The sequence below is a fragment of the Cherax quadricarinatus genome, unplaced genomic scaffold (genome assembly GCF_038502225.1).
Source record: "Cherax quadricarinatus isolate ZL_2023a unplaced genomic scaffold, ASM3850222v1 Contig5, whole genome shotgun sequence".
NCBI classification, from domain to species: Eukaryota; Metazoa; Arthropoda; class Malacostraca; order Decapoda; family Parastacidae; genus Cherax; species Cherax quadricarinatus.
In genome coordinates, this window is record NW_027195031.1 from 985,869 (window position 1) to 1,005,790 (window position 19,922).

At 45.5% G+C, this 19,922-nt stretch overlaps 1 protein-coding gene across 1 annotated transcript in view; it reads left to right on the forward strand.

Moving 5' to 3' along the window:
• The window catches only part of LOC128693423 (regulator of microtubule dynamics protein 3-like), a 183,507-nt gene that overhangs the window by 19,452 nt on the left and 144,133 nt on the right, over positions 1 to 19,922 (forward strand). The window contains exon 4 of the mRNA XM_070079715.1: positions 19,108 to 19,132. Within this exon, the coding sequence (XP_069935816.1) occupies positions 19,108 to 19,132 (25 nt within the window). The remainder of the gene's footprint in view (positions 1 to 19,107; positions 19,133 to 19,922) is intronic.

The following is a 19,922-nucleotide window of genomic DNA, read 5'->3' on the forward strand; positions in this document are numbered from 1 at the left end:
CAATTAACTTTTTTTAGGTGTACTTAAAAAGTGAAAAATGAAACTTTGTGAACCATTATCTAACTTATTAATATATCTCTTCAGACAGATGTAGTGTATGAGATGTGGAAGATGGGTAATGTAATTCCTACTTTTAAAGCAGGGAATAAGTCACTGCCATCAAATTTTTGCCCAGTAAACTTAACCTCAGTTGTAGGCAAATTATTAGTCAATTATAGCTGATTTTATAAGAAGCCACCTTGAGAATCATAATTTGATTTATGAAACTCGACATGGATTCACGAGGGGCCAGTCCTGTTTCATTAATTTACTGACTTTCTTCAGCAAAGCATTTGAGGCAGTTAAGATAGGATAAGATAAGATAAGATTTCGTTCGGGTTTTTAACCCCGGAGGGTTAGCCACCCAGGATAACCCAAGAAAGTCAGTGCATCATCGAGGACTGTCTAACTTATTTCCATTGGGGTCCTCAATCTTGTCCCCCAGGATGCGACCCACACCAGTCGAGTAACACCCAGGTACCTATTTGCTGCTAGGTGAACAGGACAACAGGTGTAAGGAAATGTGTCGAAATGTTTCCACCTGCCAGAAATCGAACCCGGACCCTCCGTGTGTGAAGCAGGAGCTTTAGCCACCAGGCCAGGTTGATCATGATAATAGAATATTGTTTATTTAGGTTTTGGTTAAGCTTTTAATAGAGTACCTTACAAAAGTTTGTTAAGAAGGGCCTTACCAATCCTCAGGAGAGTTGACAAGAATTGAATATTTCCACTATTTTGAGCTCAATTTCAAGCTACTTCCACTCTGCAAACCAACCAAAATAATCTCTGTTTCAGTAGTATATCTTCTGTTCTATCAAATGATACCAAATAACAGTCAATAAAACTAAAAAAAAGCATCAAAGGAAACACTTGAAAGTTGCTATTTTAAGTCATACACATGGTTGAGTTTTGCTTTTCCCAACATGTACTGTATGGGGTAGGAATTATTTTTTATATGCTGTGCACATTCACTGCACAGACCCATTCTCTCATATCTAGGGAAAAATTTACCACTCACAGCTTATCTGAGTGAGCTGAGCTCATGTCATAGAACTACATGAGGGACTCTGGCCTCAATGATGTCATTCTTGCTGACAGCCACTGAAAGGGTTAAATAAGTATTGTACAGTTATTCTAAAATCATACAGATGTTGTGGACACATTAAAGCATGTTATTATAGCATAATACAGGATGATTTAACCTAGTATAACCTTAGAAAGTCAAACAGTGTGAATATACTCACCTTAAATTATGACTGTTTTTGCTTAAGTTGCTTGTTGTCAGTGCAGAGGCTTGGTGTGGCCCTACTGGACCTCAGATGGGGTGTATGAAGTAGAGGGGTGGTGTTCGTGGGCTGAGTTTATGGCTAGGATTTATGGTCTGAGGTCGATCCAGAGTTGTTACTTGCAGGAGCCCAAAAGTAGTCTGTTGTGTGTCTCTGCAGTGGTAATAGATAAAAAAAATATAATTTGTGAACAGAGGGAAGGACAGCACATGGAGGCACAGAAGGTAGTGATCTACTGTATATTAAACTTGTTCCTATTGGTCAGTCATAACTGGATATGACAGCACCAGCATGTTGGGGATGAGACAGAATGAAAATAAAGGACATAAGAATATGTTACATGTTCAGCATGTAAGCACCTTGAGGCCAAATCAAATGGGTGGTGAGTTTTCAGCAATGTTTATGTTAGTAAAAAAAACTATACTACAACCTAGGATAATTTACATAGAACAGAAATAGTAGCAAGCACTATCATAACCTACAATAAACAGGAATAGTTGAAAACACTAATAATACAAAATTTAACCTAAGTAAAAATATAAATGGATAAAAACGGGAAACACAAACCAAGGTATATATGTGGACAAGAGCAGCTCTGAGAGAGAAGCGAGGGTTGAGACTTTCCTGGGTGCACAGGGAAAGAAATGTGGAGAGAAGAGATATTAGGCTAAAATATACAAGCATCAAACTAAACATGCTTATCTCAGACCTAAAGATGTTGCCAGCAGGAGATGTATACAACTGGAAGACTGAGAAGTGTAGCCAGCAAACTACTGCTCTGCCAAATGGCAGAAAAGAAGAATAAAGCCTATCAGAGACTTTTCCCTTAAATTGCTTTCCTCAGTTGCTCATTTAATATTACCACTCCTTCAGTAACTTTTGTTCTCTCAGATTGAGTACTTGTGACTTAATTCCATACACTTCTTCCTATTCAAACACTTTAACTCTATTTAACTTTGCTTAGTGCCAAGATATCAGCTTCCAGTTATTCATAAAACTAAGAATCAAGTTTTCTAACATCCATACTACATCCACACACACACATGCATGGAAACACACACACACAAACACCCCTGCAACCACAAATAGGTGAGTACACACAAAGAGCAAAGAAAACCACAGATGGAGTACAGTCTAGGGTGCCAGATGCTACAAACCTCACTCGAGGAAAAGGATCTTGGTTTTTTATTATTTTTTTTTATTATCACACCGGCCGATTCCCACCAAGGCAGGGTGGCCCGAAAAAGAAAAACTTTCACCATCATTCACTCCATCACTGTCTTGCCAGAAGGGTGCTTTACACTACAGTTTTTAAACTGCAACATTAACACCCCTCCTTCAGAGTGCAGGCACTGTACTTCCCATCTCCAGGACTCAAGTCCGGCCTGCCGGTTTCCCTGAATCCCTTCATCTTCTTGGTGTGAGTATGATACTGAGCACATCTCCTGAGGCGCACATCAGCCAAATAACTGCTGCAGCATATGGGTGCCTAGCAAACCTGAGAATAGCATTCCAATACCTCAGTAAGGAATTGTTCAAGACTCTGTACACTGTGTACATCAGGCCCATACTGGAGTGTGCAACACCAGTTAGGAACCATACACTTGGTCAAGCACGTCAAGAAATTAGAGAAAGTGCAAAGGTTTGCAACAAGGCTAGTTTCAGAGCTAAAGGAAATGCCCTACAAAGAAAGGTAAGGGAACTTGGCCTGAGGACGCTGGAGGACAGGAGGGTTAGGGAAGACATGATAACAACATACAAAATACTGCGAGAAATTGACAAGGTGGACAGAGACAGAATGTTCCAGAGATGGGGCATAGAAACAAGGTGCCACAATTGGAAGCTGAAGACTCAGATGAGTCAAAGAGAGCTTAGGAAGTATTTCTTTAGTCATAGAGTTGTCAGAAGTGGAATAGTCTGGTGAGCGATGTAGCGAAGGCAGGACTCATACATAGTTTTAAGACGACGTATGATGAAACTCATGGAGCAGGGCAGGAGAGGCCCTAGTAGCTATCAGTGAAGAGGCAGGACCAGGAGCTATGTATTGACACCTGCAGCCACAAATAGGTGAGTATGCACAGACACACACAGTATAACACTGGGCACATCTCCTGAGGTGCACATCAATCAAATAACTGTGACAGCTTATGGGCACCTAGCAAACTTAAGAACAGCATTCTGACATCTTAATAAGGAATCATTCAGGTCCCTGTACACTGTAATTTAGGTCCATATTGGAATATGCAGCACCAGTTTGGAACCCACACCTAGCCAAGCATGTAAAGAAACTAGAGAAAGTGCAGAGGTTTACAACTAGACTGGTTCCGAAGCTAAGGGGTATGTCCTACGAGGAGAGGTTAAGAGAAATCGACCTGATGACACTGGTGGACAGGAGAGAGAGAGAGGGGATATGATAACGACATACAAAATACTGAGAGGAATCAACAAGGTGGGCAGAGACAGGATGTTCCAGAGATGGGACACAACAACAAGGGGTCACAGTTGGAAGTTGAAGACTCAGATGAATCAGAGGGATGTTAGGAAGTATTTCTTCAGCTACAGAGTAGTCAGGAAGCAGAATAGTTTGGGAAGTGATGTAGTGGAGGCAGGATCCATACATAGCTTTAAGCAGAGGTATGATAAAGCTCACGGTTCAGGGAGAGTGACCTAGTAGTGACCAGTGAAGAGGCGGGGCCAGGAGCTAGGACTCGACCCCTGCAACCTCAACTAGGTGAGTACAACTAGGTGAGTACACACACGTACACATGCACATACAACAGGCCTAGTGTCTAATCTACATGTGCCTAGGACAAACTGGTAACTAACACACACACACACACACACACACACACACACACACACACACACACACACACACACACACACACACACACTCGTGGAGGAGTCACACGGTTTGAGCTCGTGTTTTGGTGGTAATTTCTGACTGTGCCATAAGGAATAGCATGTGGGATATAGACGTGTGCACGCATAAGAGTGCATATAATCACTTAAGTCCCGAAAAAAGGAAATATAAGTGATCACAGAAAAGAAAACAAAGGAAATAGTGACTAAGTGTTTAGTGGGGGCCGGGGAAAGGAAGGTGAACGGTTGTGTCAGGCCTAAATAGTGTTGCCATAATAACGCAATGGGGTAATTTGAAGAATAAGTGCGACTCAAGACCCGGGAGATAAGAGATATGTATAGATGTGTCAGTAAATACAGTGAGTGAGTGAAAAAATTAGATGAGCTAGAGACTACAGTGCATACAGGAAGTTAGTGGAAAAATTACCGAGAAGCATCAAGCATCTTCAACTACTGGGACACAGGACAGACCCGCAACATTACTCCACTGCCAGCCGCAAGTAATATTCACCTAGTTTGAGTTGCATGGGGTCAATAGTACCTGTCTCTAGCTGGAATTGGGGGTCACTCTCCTCGAGCTATCAGAATTAGAATAAGCAGCATTTACTGGCATTTAATAGAATTTAGAGGTAGCGGTATACAGGCAAAGCCTAGTGTATTTATTTTTGAATGTAATTTTAAACACATAAGACAGTACAGTGGGAACCAAGAGATCGGGTACATATGCAATACATATGTAGTACATACGTGGGAAATAAGGACTGCTTACATAAACATATGCACACACACACACACACACACACACACACTAGGTGAGAATAGGCTCTGCTGTTAGGCACTTAAATAGCTGTAGCACACACACACACACACACACACACACACACACACACACACACACACACACACACACACACACACACACACACACACACACACACACACACACACACACACACACAGACACACACACACACATGCACAGACACACACTAGGTGAGTACAGGATCTGCTGTTAGGCACTTGAATAGCTGTAGCATGCATGCACACACACACACACACACACACACACACACACACACACACACACACACACACACACACACACACACACACACACACACACACACACTAGGTGAGTACAGGATCTGCTGTTAGGCACTTGAATAGCTGTAGCATGCACACACACATATACACACACACATGCACACACACACACTAGGTGAGTACAGGATCTACTGTTAGGCACTTGAATAGCTGTAGCATGCACACACACACACACACACACACACACACACACACACACACACACACACACACACACACACACACACACACACACACACACACACACACACACGTGAAGCAGTATCGCTGAATAGTGCTCCCAGGATTTACCGTTCTAGTGGCTGTCCTAAGATATTAGCGGTCATCGTACGTGAGTGAATCAGTGAACATACCTACAAGGACCATAACCTTCAAGGACCATAACATTGTATCAATCACATCTGCTAGAAAAATGACAGGATGGATAATGAGAACCTTCAAAACTAGGGAGGCCAAGCCCATGATGACACTCTTCAGGTCACTTGTTCTATCTAGGCTGGAATATTGTTGCACACTAACAGCACCTTTCAAGGCAGGTGAAATTGCTGACCTAGAAAATGTACAGAGAACCTTCACGGCACGCATAACGGAGATAAAACACCTCAATTACTGGGAGCGCTTGAGGTTCCTGAACCTGTATTCCCTGGAATGCAGGCGGGAGAGATACATGATTATATACACCTGGAAAATCATAGAGGGACTAGTACCGAACTTGCACACGAAAATCACTCACTACGAAAGCAAAAGACTTGGCAGACGATGCAACATCCCCCCAATGAAAAGCAGGGGTGTCACTAGCACGTTAAGAGACCATACAATAAGTGTCAAGGGCCCGAGACTGTTCAACTGCCTCCCAGCATACATAAGGGGGATTACCAACAGACCCCTGGCAGTCTTCAAGCTGGCACTGGACAAGCACCTAAAGTCGGTTCCTGACCAGCCGGGCTGTGGCTCGTACGTTGGTTTGCGTGCAGCCAGCAGCAACAGCCTGGTTGATCAGGCTCTGATCCACCAGGAGGCCTGGTCACAGACCGGGCCGCGGGGGCATTGACCCCCGGAACTCTCTCCAGGTAAACTCCAGGTAAACAAGAGTGTAATAGCTTTCAAGAGTGCGAATAATGTGATAAGATCAAGAATTTTACAATTTAAATTTGAATGAATTGTGAGTGAGGGAGGGTAGCAGTCAGCTGATCAGGCTACTGGCCGCAGTGTTGACACAAAATATCCAAACAGTTAATTGGGTTAACGGTGTGATCTGAAATATTAACAAATACATATGTTAGTTGGTTATAACAGCAGTGTAGTGATAAGGTCAGAAAAGAGTGATTAAGTAAATACTGAAAGTAAGAAAAAATTAGTCAATCCCCAGCTGTTGGTGTTGTGAATGTAGCTAACATCATCAGACTTGTTATGACCATAATACTGTACTAAAGAAAAAAGAGGGAATACCAAGTCTTAAAAGAAAAAGAAAATAAAAACTTGAAAACATGATAAAGTTCCTGAAGGAGTTACAAAATTGAAGGAGTTGATAGCAGCCGACCAGCAGGAACCTCCATTGTTGTGCAGATGACATCACTTGCCTATTTGTGGTTAATTTTGGTTAGTGTCTAAAGTCTCAGTGTCTCGCCCTGCTGGTTGTATGCTATACCATCACTCTCTCCCTATTTCAGTACCAGGAGATAGATAGTGGTAACCCTGATAATGTTTAGTAAATTATCTAAATATCTCCAAGTAAACTCCAGAAGAGTTGTGTAGCCTAGTGAACTGCCCCCCCCTGACAGCGACAAGCTAGTAAACAAGTACGCACATACAAACACACGTGTGCACCCGTAATTATTATTATAATAAACATTAGTATATATTAATAAGGAATTGAGTGTGAAAATATAATCCTAAAATCTTCAAAAAGTAAAGTAGCGTAGTGTGCGAAGATCTGGGCCGGGAGAGTACCGGTGAACCAAGAACAATAACAAATAGTGTTAACGTGACCCCCCCTCTTTTTCAAAGAACGACAAGCTAGTAAACACACACACACACACAAACACAAGTGTACACAATTAATATTATATAGTATATATTAGTGTATATTAATAAGGAATTGATTGTGAAAAAAAAATTTATAATCTTCAAAAGAGTAGCGTAGCCTAGTGTGCGCACGCACACCCACACCCACACACACCCACACACACCCACACACACCCACACACACCCACACACACCCACACACACCCACACACACCCACACACACCCACACACACCCACACACACCCACACACAAGGAGACAGACATGAAGCATTAAACTACAGACCAGTGTCACTGACATGTATAGTATGCAAAATCATGGAGAAGATTATCAGGAAAAGAGTGGTGGAACACCTAGAAAGGAATGATCTCATCAACAGCAGCCAACATGGTTTCAGGGACGGGAAATCCTGTGTCACAAACATACTGGAGTTCTATGACATGGTGACAGCAGTAAGACAAGAGAGAGAGGGGTGGGTGGATTGCATTTTCTTGGACTGCAAGAAGGCGTTTGACACAGTTCCACACAAGAAATTGGTGCAAAAACTGGAGGACCAAGCAGGGATAACAGGGAAGGCACTACAATGGATCAGGGAATACTTGTCAGGAAGACAGCAGCGAGTCATGGTACGTGGCGAGGTGTCAGAGTGGGCACCTGTGACCAGCGGGGTCCCACAGGGGTCAGTCCTAGGACCAGTGCTGTTTCTGGTATTTGTGAATGACATGACGGAAGGAATAGACTCTGAGGTGTCCCTGTTTGCAGATGACGTGAAGTTGATGAGAAGAATTCACTCGATCGAAGACCAAGCAGAACTACAAAGGGATCTGGACAGGCTGCAGACCTGGTCCAGCAATTGGCTCCTGGAGTTCAATCCCACCAAGTGCAAAGTCATGAAGATTGGGAAAGGGCAAAGAAGGCTGCAGACGGAGTACAGTCTAGGGTGTCAGAGACTACAAACTCACTCAAGGAAAAAGATCTTGGGGTGAGTATAACACCAGGCACATCTCCTGAAGCGCACATCAACCAAATAACTGCTGCAGCATATGGGCGCCTAGCAAACCTCAGAACAGCATTCCAACATCTTAATAAGGAATCATTCAGGACCCTGTACACCGTGTACGTTAGGCCCATATTGGAGTATGCGGCACCAGTTTGGAACCCACACCTAGCCAAGCACGTGAAGAAACTAGAGAAAGTGCAAAGGTTTGCAACAAGACTAGTCCCAGAGCTAAGAGGTATGTCCTACGAGGAGAGGTTAAGGGAAATCAACCTGATGACACTGGAGGACAGGAGAGATAGGGGGGACATGATAACGACATACAAAACACTGAGAGGAATTGACAAGGTGGACAAAGACAGGATGTTCCAGAGATTGGACACAGTAACAAGGGGACACAGTTGGAAGCTGAAGACACAGATGAATCACAGGGATGTTAGGAAGTATTTCTTCAGCCACAGAGTAGTCAGTAAGTGGAATAGTTTGGGAAGCGATGTAGTGGAGGCAGGATCCATACATAGCTTTAAGCAGAGGTATGATAAAGCTCACGGCTCAGGGAGAGTGACCTAGTAGCGATCAGTGAAGAGGCGGGGCCAGGAGCTCGGACTCGACCCCCGCAACCTCAACTAGGTGAGTACACACCCACACACACCCACACACACCCACACACCCACACACCCACACACACCCACACACCCACACACACCCACACACCCACACACACCCACACACACCCACACACACCCACACACACCCACACACTCAAGGAAAAAGATCTTGGGGTGAGTATAACACCAGGCACATCTCCTGAAGCGCACATCAACCAAATAACTGCTGCAGCATATGGGCGCCTAGCAAACCTCAGAACAGCATTCCGACATCTTAATAAGGAATCGTTCAGGACCCTGTACACCGTATACGTTAGGCCCATATTGGAGTATGCGGCACCAGTTTGGAACCCACACCTAGCCAAGCACGTAAAGAAACTAGAGAAAGTGCAAAGGTTTGCAACAAGACTAGTCCCAGAGCTAAGAGGTATGTCCTACGAGGAGAGGTTAAGGGAAATCAACCTGACGACACTGGAGGACAGGAGAGATAGGGGGGACATGATAACGACATACAAAATACTGAGAGGAATTGACAAGGTGGACAAAAACAGGATGTTCCAGAGATTGGACACAGTAACAAGGGGACACAGTTGGAAGCTAAAGACACAGATGAATCACAGGGATGTTAGGAAGTATTTCTTCAGCCACAGAGTAGTCAGTAAGTGGAATAGTTTGGGAAGCGATGTAGTGGAGGCAGGATCCATACATAGCTTTAAGCAGAGGTACGATAAAGCTCACGGCTCAGGGAGAGTGACCTAGTAGCGATCAGTGAAGAGGCGGGGCCAGGAGCTCGGACTCGACCCCCGCAACCTCAACTAGGTGAGTACAACTAGGTGAGTACACACACCCACACACACCCACACACACCCACACCCACACACACCCACACACACCCACACACACCCACACACACCCACACACACCCACACACACCCACACACACCCACACCCACACACCCACACACCCACACACACCCACACACACCCACACACACCCACACCCACCCACACACACCCACACACACCCACACACACCCACACACACCCACACACACCCACACACACCCACACACACCCACACACACACACACACACACACACACACACACACACACACACACACACACACACACACACACACACACACACACACACACACACACACACACACATGCACGCACATAACACACACACACACGCAACACACCCACACACACACGCAACACACACACACACACACACACACACACACACACACACACACACACACACATTGCCAGACTCACACATACACTCCCCCCCTCCCCCACCGACATCTCACTCCTTCACCTGATCCCTCCCCTCCCTCTTTCACCCTCCCCCTCCCCACCTCTCCCTCCTTCCCCCTCTCCCTCTCCCACTCACCCACTTGCTTCTCTCCTTCCCACCCCCCTTCCCACTACTCTCCCACATAGCCACAGTTCCTCCTCTACCTCCACCCCCCCCCCCAGACTCTGACATACACAATACTAACCTAACATACAGAATTACATAGGTTTCCCACTCTGAGGCAATCAGGATAAAACAAAAATGGGTTGCCAGAGAGCAACAAGAAAAACCAAGGGACAGGAGGAGGAAACTGCAAAGGAAGATTGGGCAGCAGAGCTCACAAAAAGGGAACATGAATGGGAAAAGAAACTAGAAGAACTTAGCATGAGAATGGAAGAGAGGATAGACATGGAAAGCAGGAAGTGGGAGGTGCAAGTCAAAGCAGCAGAGGCCAGGATACAGAGTTTAGAAGAGGAACTGAAAAATCTGAAACAGCCTAAAGAACTAAAGAACATTTTGGGATTGACAACAGAGACTGCTACCTCAGTCACAAATAAGGGGACTGTAGGGAAAGAAGGAGCAAAACTGCATGTAGAAGCTCAATCAGTGGAGACTGTAGTAAATGAAAGAGCTAAGCTATATGTGGAGGCCCTAACAGACCACAGCAGAGCCCAGGGAAAGCCGAGAAGGGAAAATGACAGGCCACTGAGCCCAAGTACATTAGCTAGTGAAACTGAAGAAAGGAAAGCTGCAATGGAGGAAATCAAATTGAATGAGGGGATACACAGGGATATGCAGTGGGAGCATGAAAGGGTGAGGTCAGTCTTTGTGTATGGGCTCCAGGAAGTTGAAGGGGAAACATATGAAGCAAGAAAACAAGGGGAAAAAAAGCAATTGAAAGCATCATGAAAGCAATAGGAGAAGACGACATGACCCAGCTGGAAAATTTTCAGAGAATAGGGGGGTTTGTAAAAAAAAGAACCCGGCCAGTGAAAGTGACCTTCAAGGCAGAATCGACTCGGAACAGGATCCTGCAGGAGAAAGCACGATTAAGGGACATGCCAGCATACAGGAAGGTGTATCTCGACCGCGACAGAACACAAGCAGAAAGGAAGAAACAGAGAGAGATGGTACAAAGGCGAAAGGAGGAAAGAGAGGGGATGGAGAAGACAGACAGGAGATCACAGACACAGGAAGATCAAATACAGCCTCCCTCACAACTTCCTATAGAAGCCTCTCAACCAGGTCAACCCCAGTGCAACCAAACACTCTAAACCAAAACACCCATGCCACATCCAATGCCCCCACCCACTGCATTACAAACTCCACCCCCACAGCAACCACCCATAGTTCCTTATCAGGTCTCCCACTTCCCCAACCCCAATACACCTCCCAGACCACAATCTTAGAAAAGAAGTTGAAGGTGTGGTATACAAATGCAGATGGAATAACAAATAAGTATGAGGAGTGGCACGAAAGAATCAAGGAGACATCCCCAGACATAATAGCACTCACAGAAACAAAACTCACCAGAATAATAACAGATTCAATCTTTCCATCCGGATATCAAATCCTCAGGAAAGACAGAGGGAGGAGAGGGGGAGGAGGAGTTGCACTGCTCATTAAAAACCAGTGGGGTTTTGAGAAAATGGAAGGAATGGATGGCACGGGCGAAAGGGACTACTTAGTAGGAACAATCCAGTCTGAGGGACATAAGGTGATAATTGCAGTAATGTACAACCCACCACAGAACTGCAGGAGGCCAAGAGAAGAATACGATGAGAGCAACAGAGCAATGGTCGACACACTAGCCGAGGTGGCCAGGAGAGCACACATGGGGGGAGCAAAGTTACTAATTATGGGTGATTTCAATCACAAGGAGATTGACTGGGAAAACCTGGAGCCCCATGGGGGTCCCGAAACATGGAGAGCCAAGATGATGGATGTGGTACTGGAAAACCTCATGCATCAACATGTTAGAGACACTACCAGAGAGAGAGGAGAGGATGAACCAGCAAGACTGGACCTTGTATTCACCTTGAGTAGTTCTGACATCGAGGATATCATGTATGAAAGGCCCCTGGGAGCTAGTGATCATGTGGTTCTGTGCTTCGACTACATAGTTGAGCTCCAAGTGGAGAGAGCAGCAGGAATAGGCTGGGAAAAACCAAACTACAAAAGGGGGAACTACTCAGGCTTGAGGAACTTCTTTCAAGACATTCAGTGGGAGAGGGAACTGACAGGAAAACCAGTACAAGAAATGATGGACTATGTGGCAACAAAATGCAAGGAGGCAGAGGAGAGGTTTGTTCCCAAGGGAAACAGAAATAATGGGAAGAACAGAATGAGTCCTTGGTTCACCCAAAGGTGTAGGGAGGCAAAAACTAGGTGTACTAGAGAATGGAAAAGGTACAGAAGACAGAGAACTCAGGAAAATAAAGAGATTAGCCGAAGAGCCAGAAACGAATATGCACAGATAAGAAGGGAGGCTCAGCGGCAATACGAAAATGACATAGCATCGAAAGTCAAGACTGACCCGAAGCTGTTGTACAGCCACATCAGGAGGAAAACAACAGTCAAGGACCAGGTAATCAGACTGAGGAAGGGTGATGGGGAATTCACAAGAAACGACCGGGAGGTATGTCAGGAGCTCAACACAAGATTTAAAGAAGTATTTACAGTGGAAACCAGTAGGACTCCAGGAAATCAGAGCAGGGGGGTGCACCAGCAAGTGCTGGATGAGGTACATATAACCAAGGAGGAGGTGAAGAAGCTGCTATGTGAACTTGACACCTCAAAGGCGGTGGGACCAGACAACATCTCTCCATGGGTCCTTAAAGAGGGAGCAGAGACATTGTGTGTACCATTAACGAAGATCTTCAACACATCATTTGAAACTGGGCAACTCCCTGAGGTATGGAAGATGGCAAATGTAGTCCCAATTTTTAAAAAGGGAGACAGACATGAGGCACTAAACTACAGACCTGTATCACTAACGTGTATAGTATGCAAGGTCATGGAGAAGATCATCAGGAGGAGAGTGGTGGAGCACCTGGAAAGAAACAAGTGTATAATTGACAACCAGCGTGGTTTCAGGGAGGGAAAATCCTGTGTCACAAACCTATTAGAGTTTTATGACAAGGTGACAGAAGTAAGACAAGAGAGAGAGGGGTGGATTGACTGCATTTTTTTGGACTGCAAGAAGGCCTTCGACACAGTTCCTCACAAGAGGTTACTGCAAAAGCTAGAGGATCAGGCACACATAACAGGAAAGGCACTGCAATGGATAAGAGAATACCTTACAGGGAGGCAACAACGAGTCATGGTACGTGATGAGGTGTCAAAGTGGGTGCCTGTGACAAGCGGGGTTCCACAGGGGTCAGTCCTAGGACCTGTGCTGTTCTTGGTATATGTGAATGACATAACGGAAGGGATAGACTCAGAAGTGTCCTTGTTTGCGGACGATGTGAAGTTAATGAGAAGAATCAAATCGGATGAGGATCAGGCAGGACTACAAAGAGACCTGGACAGGCTACAAGCCTGGTCCAGCAACTGGCTCCTTGAGTTTAACCCCGCCAAATGCAAAGTCATGAAGATTGGGGAAGGGCAAAGAAGACCGCAGACACAATATAGTTTAGATGGCCAAAGTCTGCAAACCTCACTCAAGGAAAAAGATCTGGGGGTGAGTATAACACCGAGCATATCTCCTGAGGTGCACATCAATCAGATAACTGCTGCAGCATACGGGCGCCTGGCAAACCTACGGATAGCGTTCCGATACCTCAGTAAGGATTCGTTCAAGACTCTGTATACCATTTACGTCAGGCCCATACTGGAGTATGCAGCACCAGTTTGGAATCCACACCTAGTCAAGCACGTCAAGAAATTAGAGAAAGTGCAAAGGTTTGCAACAAGACTAGTCCCAGAGCTACGGGGATTGTCCTACGAAGAAAGGTTGAGGGAAATCGGCCTGACGACACTGGAGGCCAGGAGGGTCAGGGGAGACATGATAACGACATATAAAATACTGCGCGGAATAGACAAGGTGGACAAAGAGGGGATGTTCCAGAGATGGGACACAGACACAAGAGGTCACAATTGGAAGTTGAAGACTCAGATGAATCAAAGGGATGTTAGGAAGTATTTCTTCAGTCATAGAGTAGTCAAGCCGTGGAATAGCCTAGAAAGTGAAGTAGTGGAGGCGGGAACCATACATAGTTTTAAGGCGAGGTATGATAAAGCTCATGGAGCAGGGAGAGAGAGGACCTAGTAGCAATCAGTGAAGAGGCAGGGCCAGGAGCTATGAATCGACCCCTGCAACCACAAATAGGTGAGTACAAATAGGTGAGTACACATACAGGATTTCACACCTTCCTGTGAAGTGACCCTCTAACCCTTCCTTTTCCCCCCTCTCTCTCTCTCTCTCTCTCTCCTCTCTCTTCCTCTCTCTCTCTCATACACAAACTCTCACACTCTCGCACTCACTCTCATACACTCTCTTCACTCTCTCTCTCCTCTCTTCTCTCTCTCTTCACACTCTTTTCTCTCTCTCTCTCTTCCCTTGTCACTCCCCCTCTCTCTCTTACCTTTTCCCTCTCTCTCTCACTTTCTCCCCCCTTTTCCCTTCTTTCCCCTCCTTCTACCCTCCCCTTCTCTCTCTTTCTCCCTCTCTCTCACTCTCTCCCCCTTTTTCTTTTTCACTTTCTCTCTTTACTCAAAAAAAAAGAAGAAAAAAAAATGGTTGGGACTCGCAGGAATCAGGGATCAGATGACAATGGTACTGGTAGGGAGGAATGGATGGAGGAGCAGTGGAAAAGGATAGAGCAAGAATGGGAGAGAAAATTAGGAGAGCTTTCTGAAAAAATGGAGAAAGAGCTCTCTGTGAAATGGGAAAAGAGGTTGGAGAAGGAGACGAAGAATTGGGAGGCACAAGTCGAAACTGCAGTAGCCAGGGTAAAGGTCCTAGAATTTGAGGTAAACAGGCTGAAGCAAGTCTCAGGGGTAGTGACCAGAGAAGACACACCATACGAAGCTGAGAGGCTGAACAGGAAGGAAGGAGATATGAATTATGCTAAGGTCATATCAGCCTGCAAAGAAGGGCCAGGGAGTGGAAGGGAAGAGCAGATGGGTGCAGATGGAGAGGGAGATAGGTCGAATGCTGAGGCACAACCATGCTACCAAGAGCCACTGGAAAAATCAAGGGAGAAAATGACCACATACAGACAGGAACCAGAGTCACAGAGGGAGAGGCAATGGGAGGAGGAAAGGGCAAAATCAGTGTTTATCCATGGGCTTCGGGAGAGAGAGGAAAGGACACACACTGAAAGACGGCAGGAAGAAAGAAAGGAGATTGAGAAAATCATCACGGAAATAGGGGGAGAAGACATGGACGAGATTGTAAATTTTCAGAGAATAGGGGGGTACTTGAAGGGGAGAAACCGACCGATCAAGCTGATTCTCAGGACAGAAACAGTGCGGAACAGGATCCTCCAAGAGAAACCACGGTTGAAAAGCTCGGAAGAGTACAAGAAGGTGTTCCTAGACAGAGACAGAACACAAACAGAGAGACAGCAGCTGAGGGAGAGGACAAAAAAGCGAAAGGAGCTAGGAAAGGAGACAAGGATGGAACCAGCAGAGGTCAGTCAGAGCAGAACAGAGCAGCAAGGGCAAGCACACACACAACTATCCTCAGAACCCCACAACCTATCACACCATCCCAACACACAATACAATCCATACCCACAGCTTCCACCCAACCCCCAACCATAGAATCCCACAGTATGCTACCAGGTCTCCCACCCCCACAGGCCCCCCAAACCTCAGTGTTGGAAAGGAAACTGAAGGTATGGTACACAAACGCTGATGGAATAACGAACAAGTGGGAGGAGTGGCACGAAAGAGTCAAAGAGGCATCACCAGACATTATTGTGATCACAGAAACCAAGCTTACAGGTATGATAACAGATGCCATCTTTCCAACGGGATACCAGATCCTGAGGAAAGACAGAAGGAACAGGGGGGGTGGAGGAGTGGCATTGCTGATCATACACCGATGGAATTTTGATGAGCTGGAGAGACGCGATAGCGGAGAAGAAAGTGATTGCATAGTGGGAATGCTTCACTCTGGAGGTCCCAAGGTGATAATTGCAGTGATGTATAACCCACCACAGAACAGCAGGAGGCCAAGGCAAGAGTATGACGAGAGCAATAGAGCGATGGTTGACACACTGGCTGCAGTGGCCAGAAGAGCTCATGCATGCAGGGCAAAGTTCCTGATCATGGGCGACTTTAACCACAAGGAGATCGAATGGGAGAACTTGGAGCCACATGGGGGCCAAGATACATGGAGGGCTAAGATGATGGAGGTGGTACTGGAAAACTTCATGTACCAACACGTAAGGGACACTACAAGAGAGAGAGGAGAGGATGAACCAGCAAGACTGGACTTAGTATTCACCTTGAGTAGTGCAGATATTGAGGACATCACATATGAAAGACCCCTTGGGGCCAGCGATCATGTGGTTTTGAGCTTCGAATACACAGTAGAGCTACAAGTGGAGGGGGAAGCAGGAAGGCCAGGACAAATGAAACCAAACTACAGGAAAGGGGACTACACAGGAATGAGGAACTTCCTGAATGAGGTTCAGTGGGACAGAGAACTGGCAGGGAAGCCAGTTAATGAGATGATGGAATATGTAGCAACAATGTGCAAGGAGGCTGAGGAGAGGTTTGTACCCAAGGGTAACAGGAATAATGAAAAAGCCAGGATGAGCCCATGGTTCACCCAAAGATGCAAGGAGGCAAAAACCAAGTGTGCTAGGGAATGGAAGAAATATAGAAGGCAAAGGACCCAGGAGAATAAGGAGAGCAGTCGTAGAGCCAGAAACGAATATGCACAGATAAGAAGGGAGGCCCAACGTCAATATGAAAACGACATAGCAGCAAAAGCCAAATCTGACCCGAAGCTGTTATACAGCCACATCAGGAAGAAAACAACCGTCAAGGACCAGGTAATCAGGCTAAGGAAGGAAGGAGGAGAGACAACAAGAAATGACAGTGAAGTATGTGAGGAACTCAACAAGAGATTCAAAGAAGTGTTCACAGAGGAGACAGAAGGGGCTCCAGAAAGACGGAGAGGTGGGGTACACCACCATGTGCTGGACACAGTACACACAACCGAGGAAGAAGTGAAGAGGCTTCTGAGTGAGCTAGATACCTCAAAGGCAATGGGGCCAGATAACATCTCTCCATGGGTCCTGAGAGAGGGAGCAGAGGTGCTATGTGTACCCCTAACAACAATATTCAATACATCTATCGAAACAGGGAGATTGCCTGAGGCATGGAAGACAGCAAATGTAGTCCCAATCTTTAAAAAAGGAGACAGACATGAAGCACTAAACTACAGACCAGTGTCACTGACATGTATAGCATGCAAAGTCATGGAAAAGATTGTCAGGAGAAGAATGGTGGAACATCTAGAAAGGAATGATCTCATCACCAGCAGCCAACATGGTTTCAGAGACGGGAAATCCTGTGTCACAAACCTACTGGAGTTCTATGACATGGTGACAGCAGTAAGACAAGAGAGAGAGGGGTGGGTGGATTGCATTTTCTTGGACTGCAAGAAGGCGTTTGACACAGTACCACACAAGAGATTAGTGCAAAAACTGGAGGACCAAGCAGGGATAACAGGGAAGGCACTGCAATGGATCAGGGAATACTTGTCAGGAAGACAGCAGCGAGTAATGGTACGTGGCGAGGTGTCAGAGTGGGCACCTGTGACCAGCGGGGTCCCACAGGGGTCAGTCCTAGGACCAGTGCTGTTTCTGGTATTTGTGAACGACATGACGGAAGGAATAAACTCCGAGGTGTCCCTGTTTGCAGATGACGTGAAGTTGATGAGAAGAATTCATTCGATCGAAGACCAGGCAGAAATACAAAGGGATCTGGACAGGCTGCAGACCTGGTCCAGCAACTGGCTCCTGGAGTTCAATCCCACCAAGTGCAAAGTCATGAGGATTGGGGAAGGGCAAAGAAGACCGCAGATGGAGTACAGTCTAGGGGGCCAGAGACTACAAACATCACTCAAGGAAAAAGATCTTGGGGTGAGTATAACACCAGGCACATCTCCTGAAGTGCACATCAACCAAATAACTGCTGCAGCATATGGGCGCCTGGCAAACCTCAGAACAGCATTCCGACATCTTAATAAGGAATCGTTCAGGACCCTGTACACCGTGTACGTTAGGCCCATATTGGAGTATGCGGCACCAGTTTGGAACCCACACCTAGCCAAGCATGTAAAGAAACTAGAGAAAGTGCAAAGGTTTGCAACAAGACTAGTCCCAGAGCTAAGAGGTATGTCCTATGAGGAGAGGTTAAGGGAAATCAACCTGACGACACTGGAGGACAGGAGAGATAGGGGGGACATGATAACGACTTACAAAATACTGAGAGGAATTGACAAGGTGGACAAAGACAGGATGTTCCAGAGACTGGACACAGTAACAAGGGGACACAGTTGGAAGCTGAAGACACAGATGAATCAAAGGGATGTTAGGAAGTATTTCTTCAGCCACAGAGTAGTCAGGAAGTGGAATAGTTTGGGAAGCGATGTAGTGGAGGCAGGATCCATACATAGCTTTAAGCAGAGGTACGATAAAGCTCATGGTTCAGGGAGAGTGACCTAGTAGCGACCAGTGAAGAGGCGGGGCCAGGAGCTTGGACTCGACCCCTGCAACCTCAACTAGGTGAGTACAACTAGGTGAGTACACACACACACACACACACTCATACACATACAGACGCACACACAAACAAACATACACACAAAGACACACACACACACACACACACACACACACACACACACATGAATTTTTTGATTTGTCTCCAGAGAATGGGTTAGTACTAATCTAGAGAGAAAGCTTTCACTTTATATCAGTATCCAGCAGTTGATGGTGTGATAAAAATTATTGTTAAGTATTACAGTACTACTGTATTGTTGCAATAAGATCACAGTAAACAATACATATACAAAATAGGCACAGTAAAAAAAGTGAAATTACAAGTGCTTTTATGATTTCTCACATCAAGGAATATTTTATTTAACCCCTTAACCTTTTATCTGTCACAGCACTGATCTCCGCATCTCACTAGTGCTCTAAATGTTCAAAAAAAAAAAAAAATCATGCCTTATATCTACAAGCACAATATAATACTTTGGCTTTTTTTGGGGTTATCCTAGGTAATTTAGTGGACGAATTTGGGAGTGTTTGTAAAGGTAGAAAGTTGAAAGTGAACATAGAAAAGAGTAAGGTGATGATGTCTAATTGGGAAAGAGGAGTATGGAAGAAGTGAATGTTTTCAGATACTTGTGAGTTGACGTGTTGGCGGATGGATTTATGAAGGATAAGGTTAATCATAGAATTGATGAGGTAAAAAAGGTGAGTGGTGCGTTGAGGTATATGTGGAGACAAAAAACATTATCTGTGGAGGCAAAGAAGGGAATGTATGAAAGTATAGTAGTACCAACACTCTTATATGGGTGTGAAGCTTGGGATGTAAATGCTGCAGTGAGGAGGCAGTTGGAGGCAGTGGAGATGTCCTGTCTAAGGGCAGTGTGTGGTGTAAATATTATGCAGAGAATTCGGAGTGTGGAAATTAGGAGAAGGTGTGGAGTTAATAAAAGTA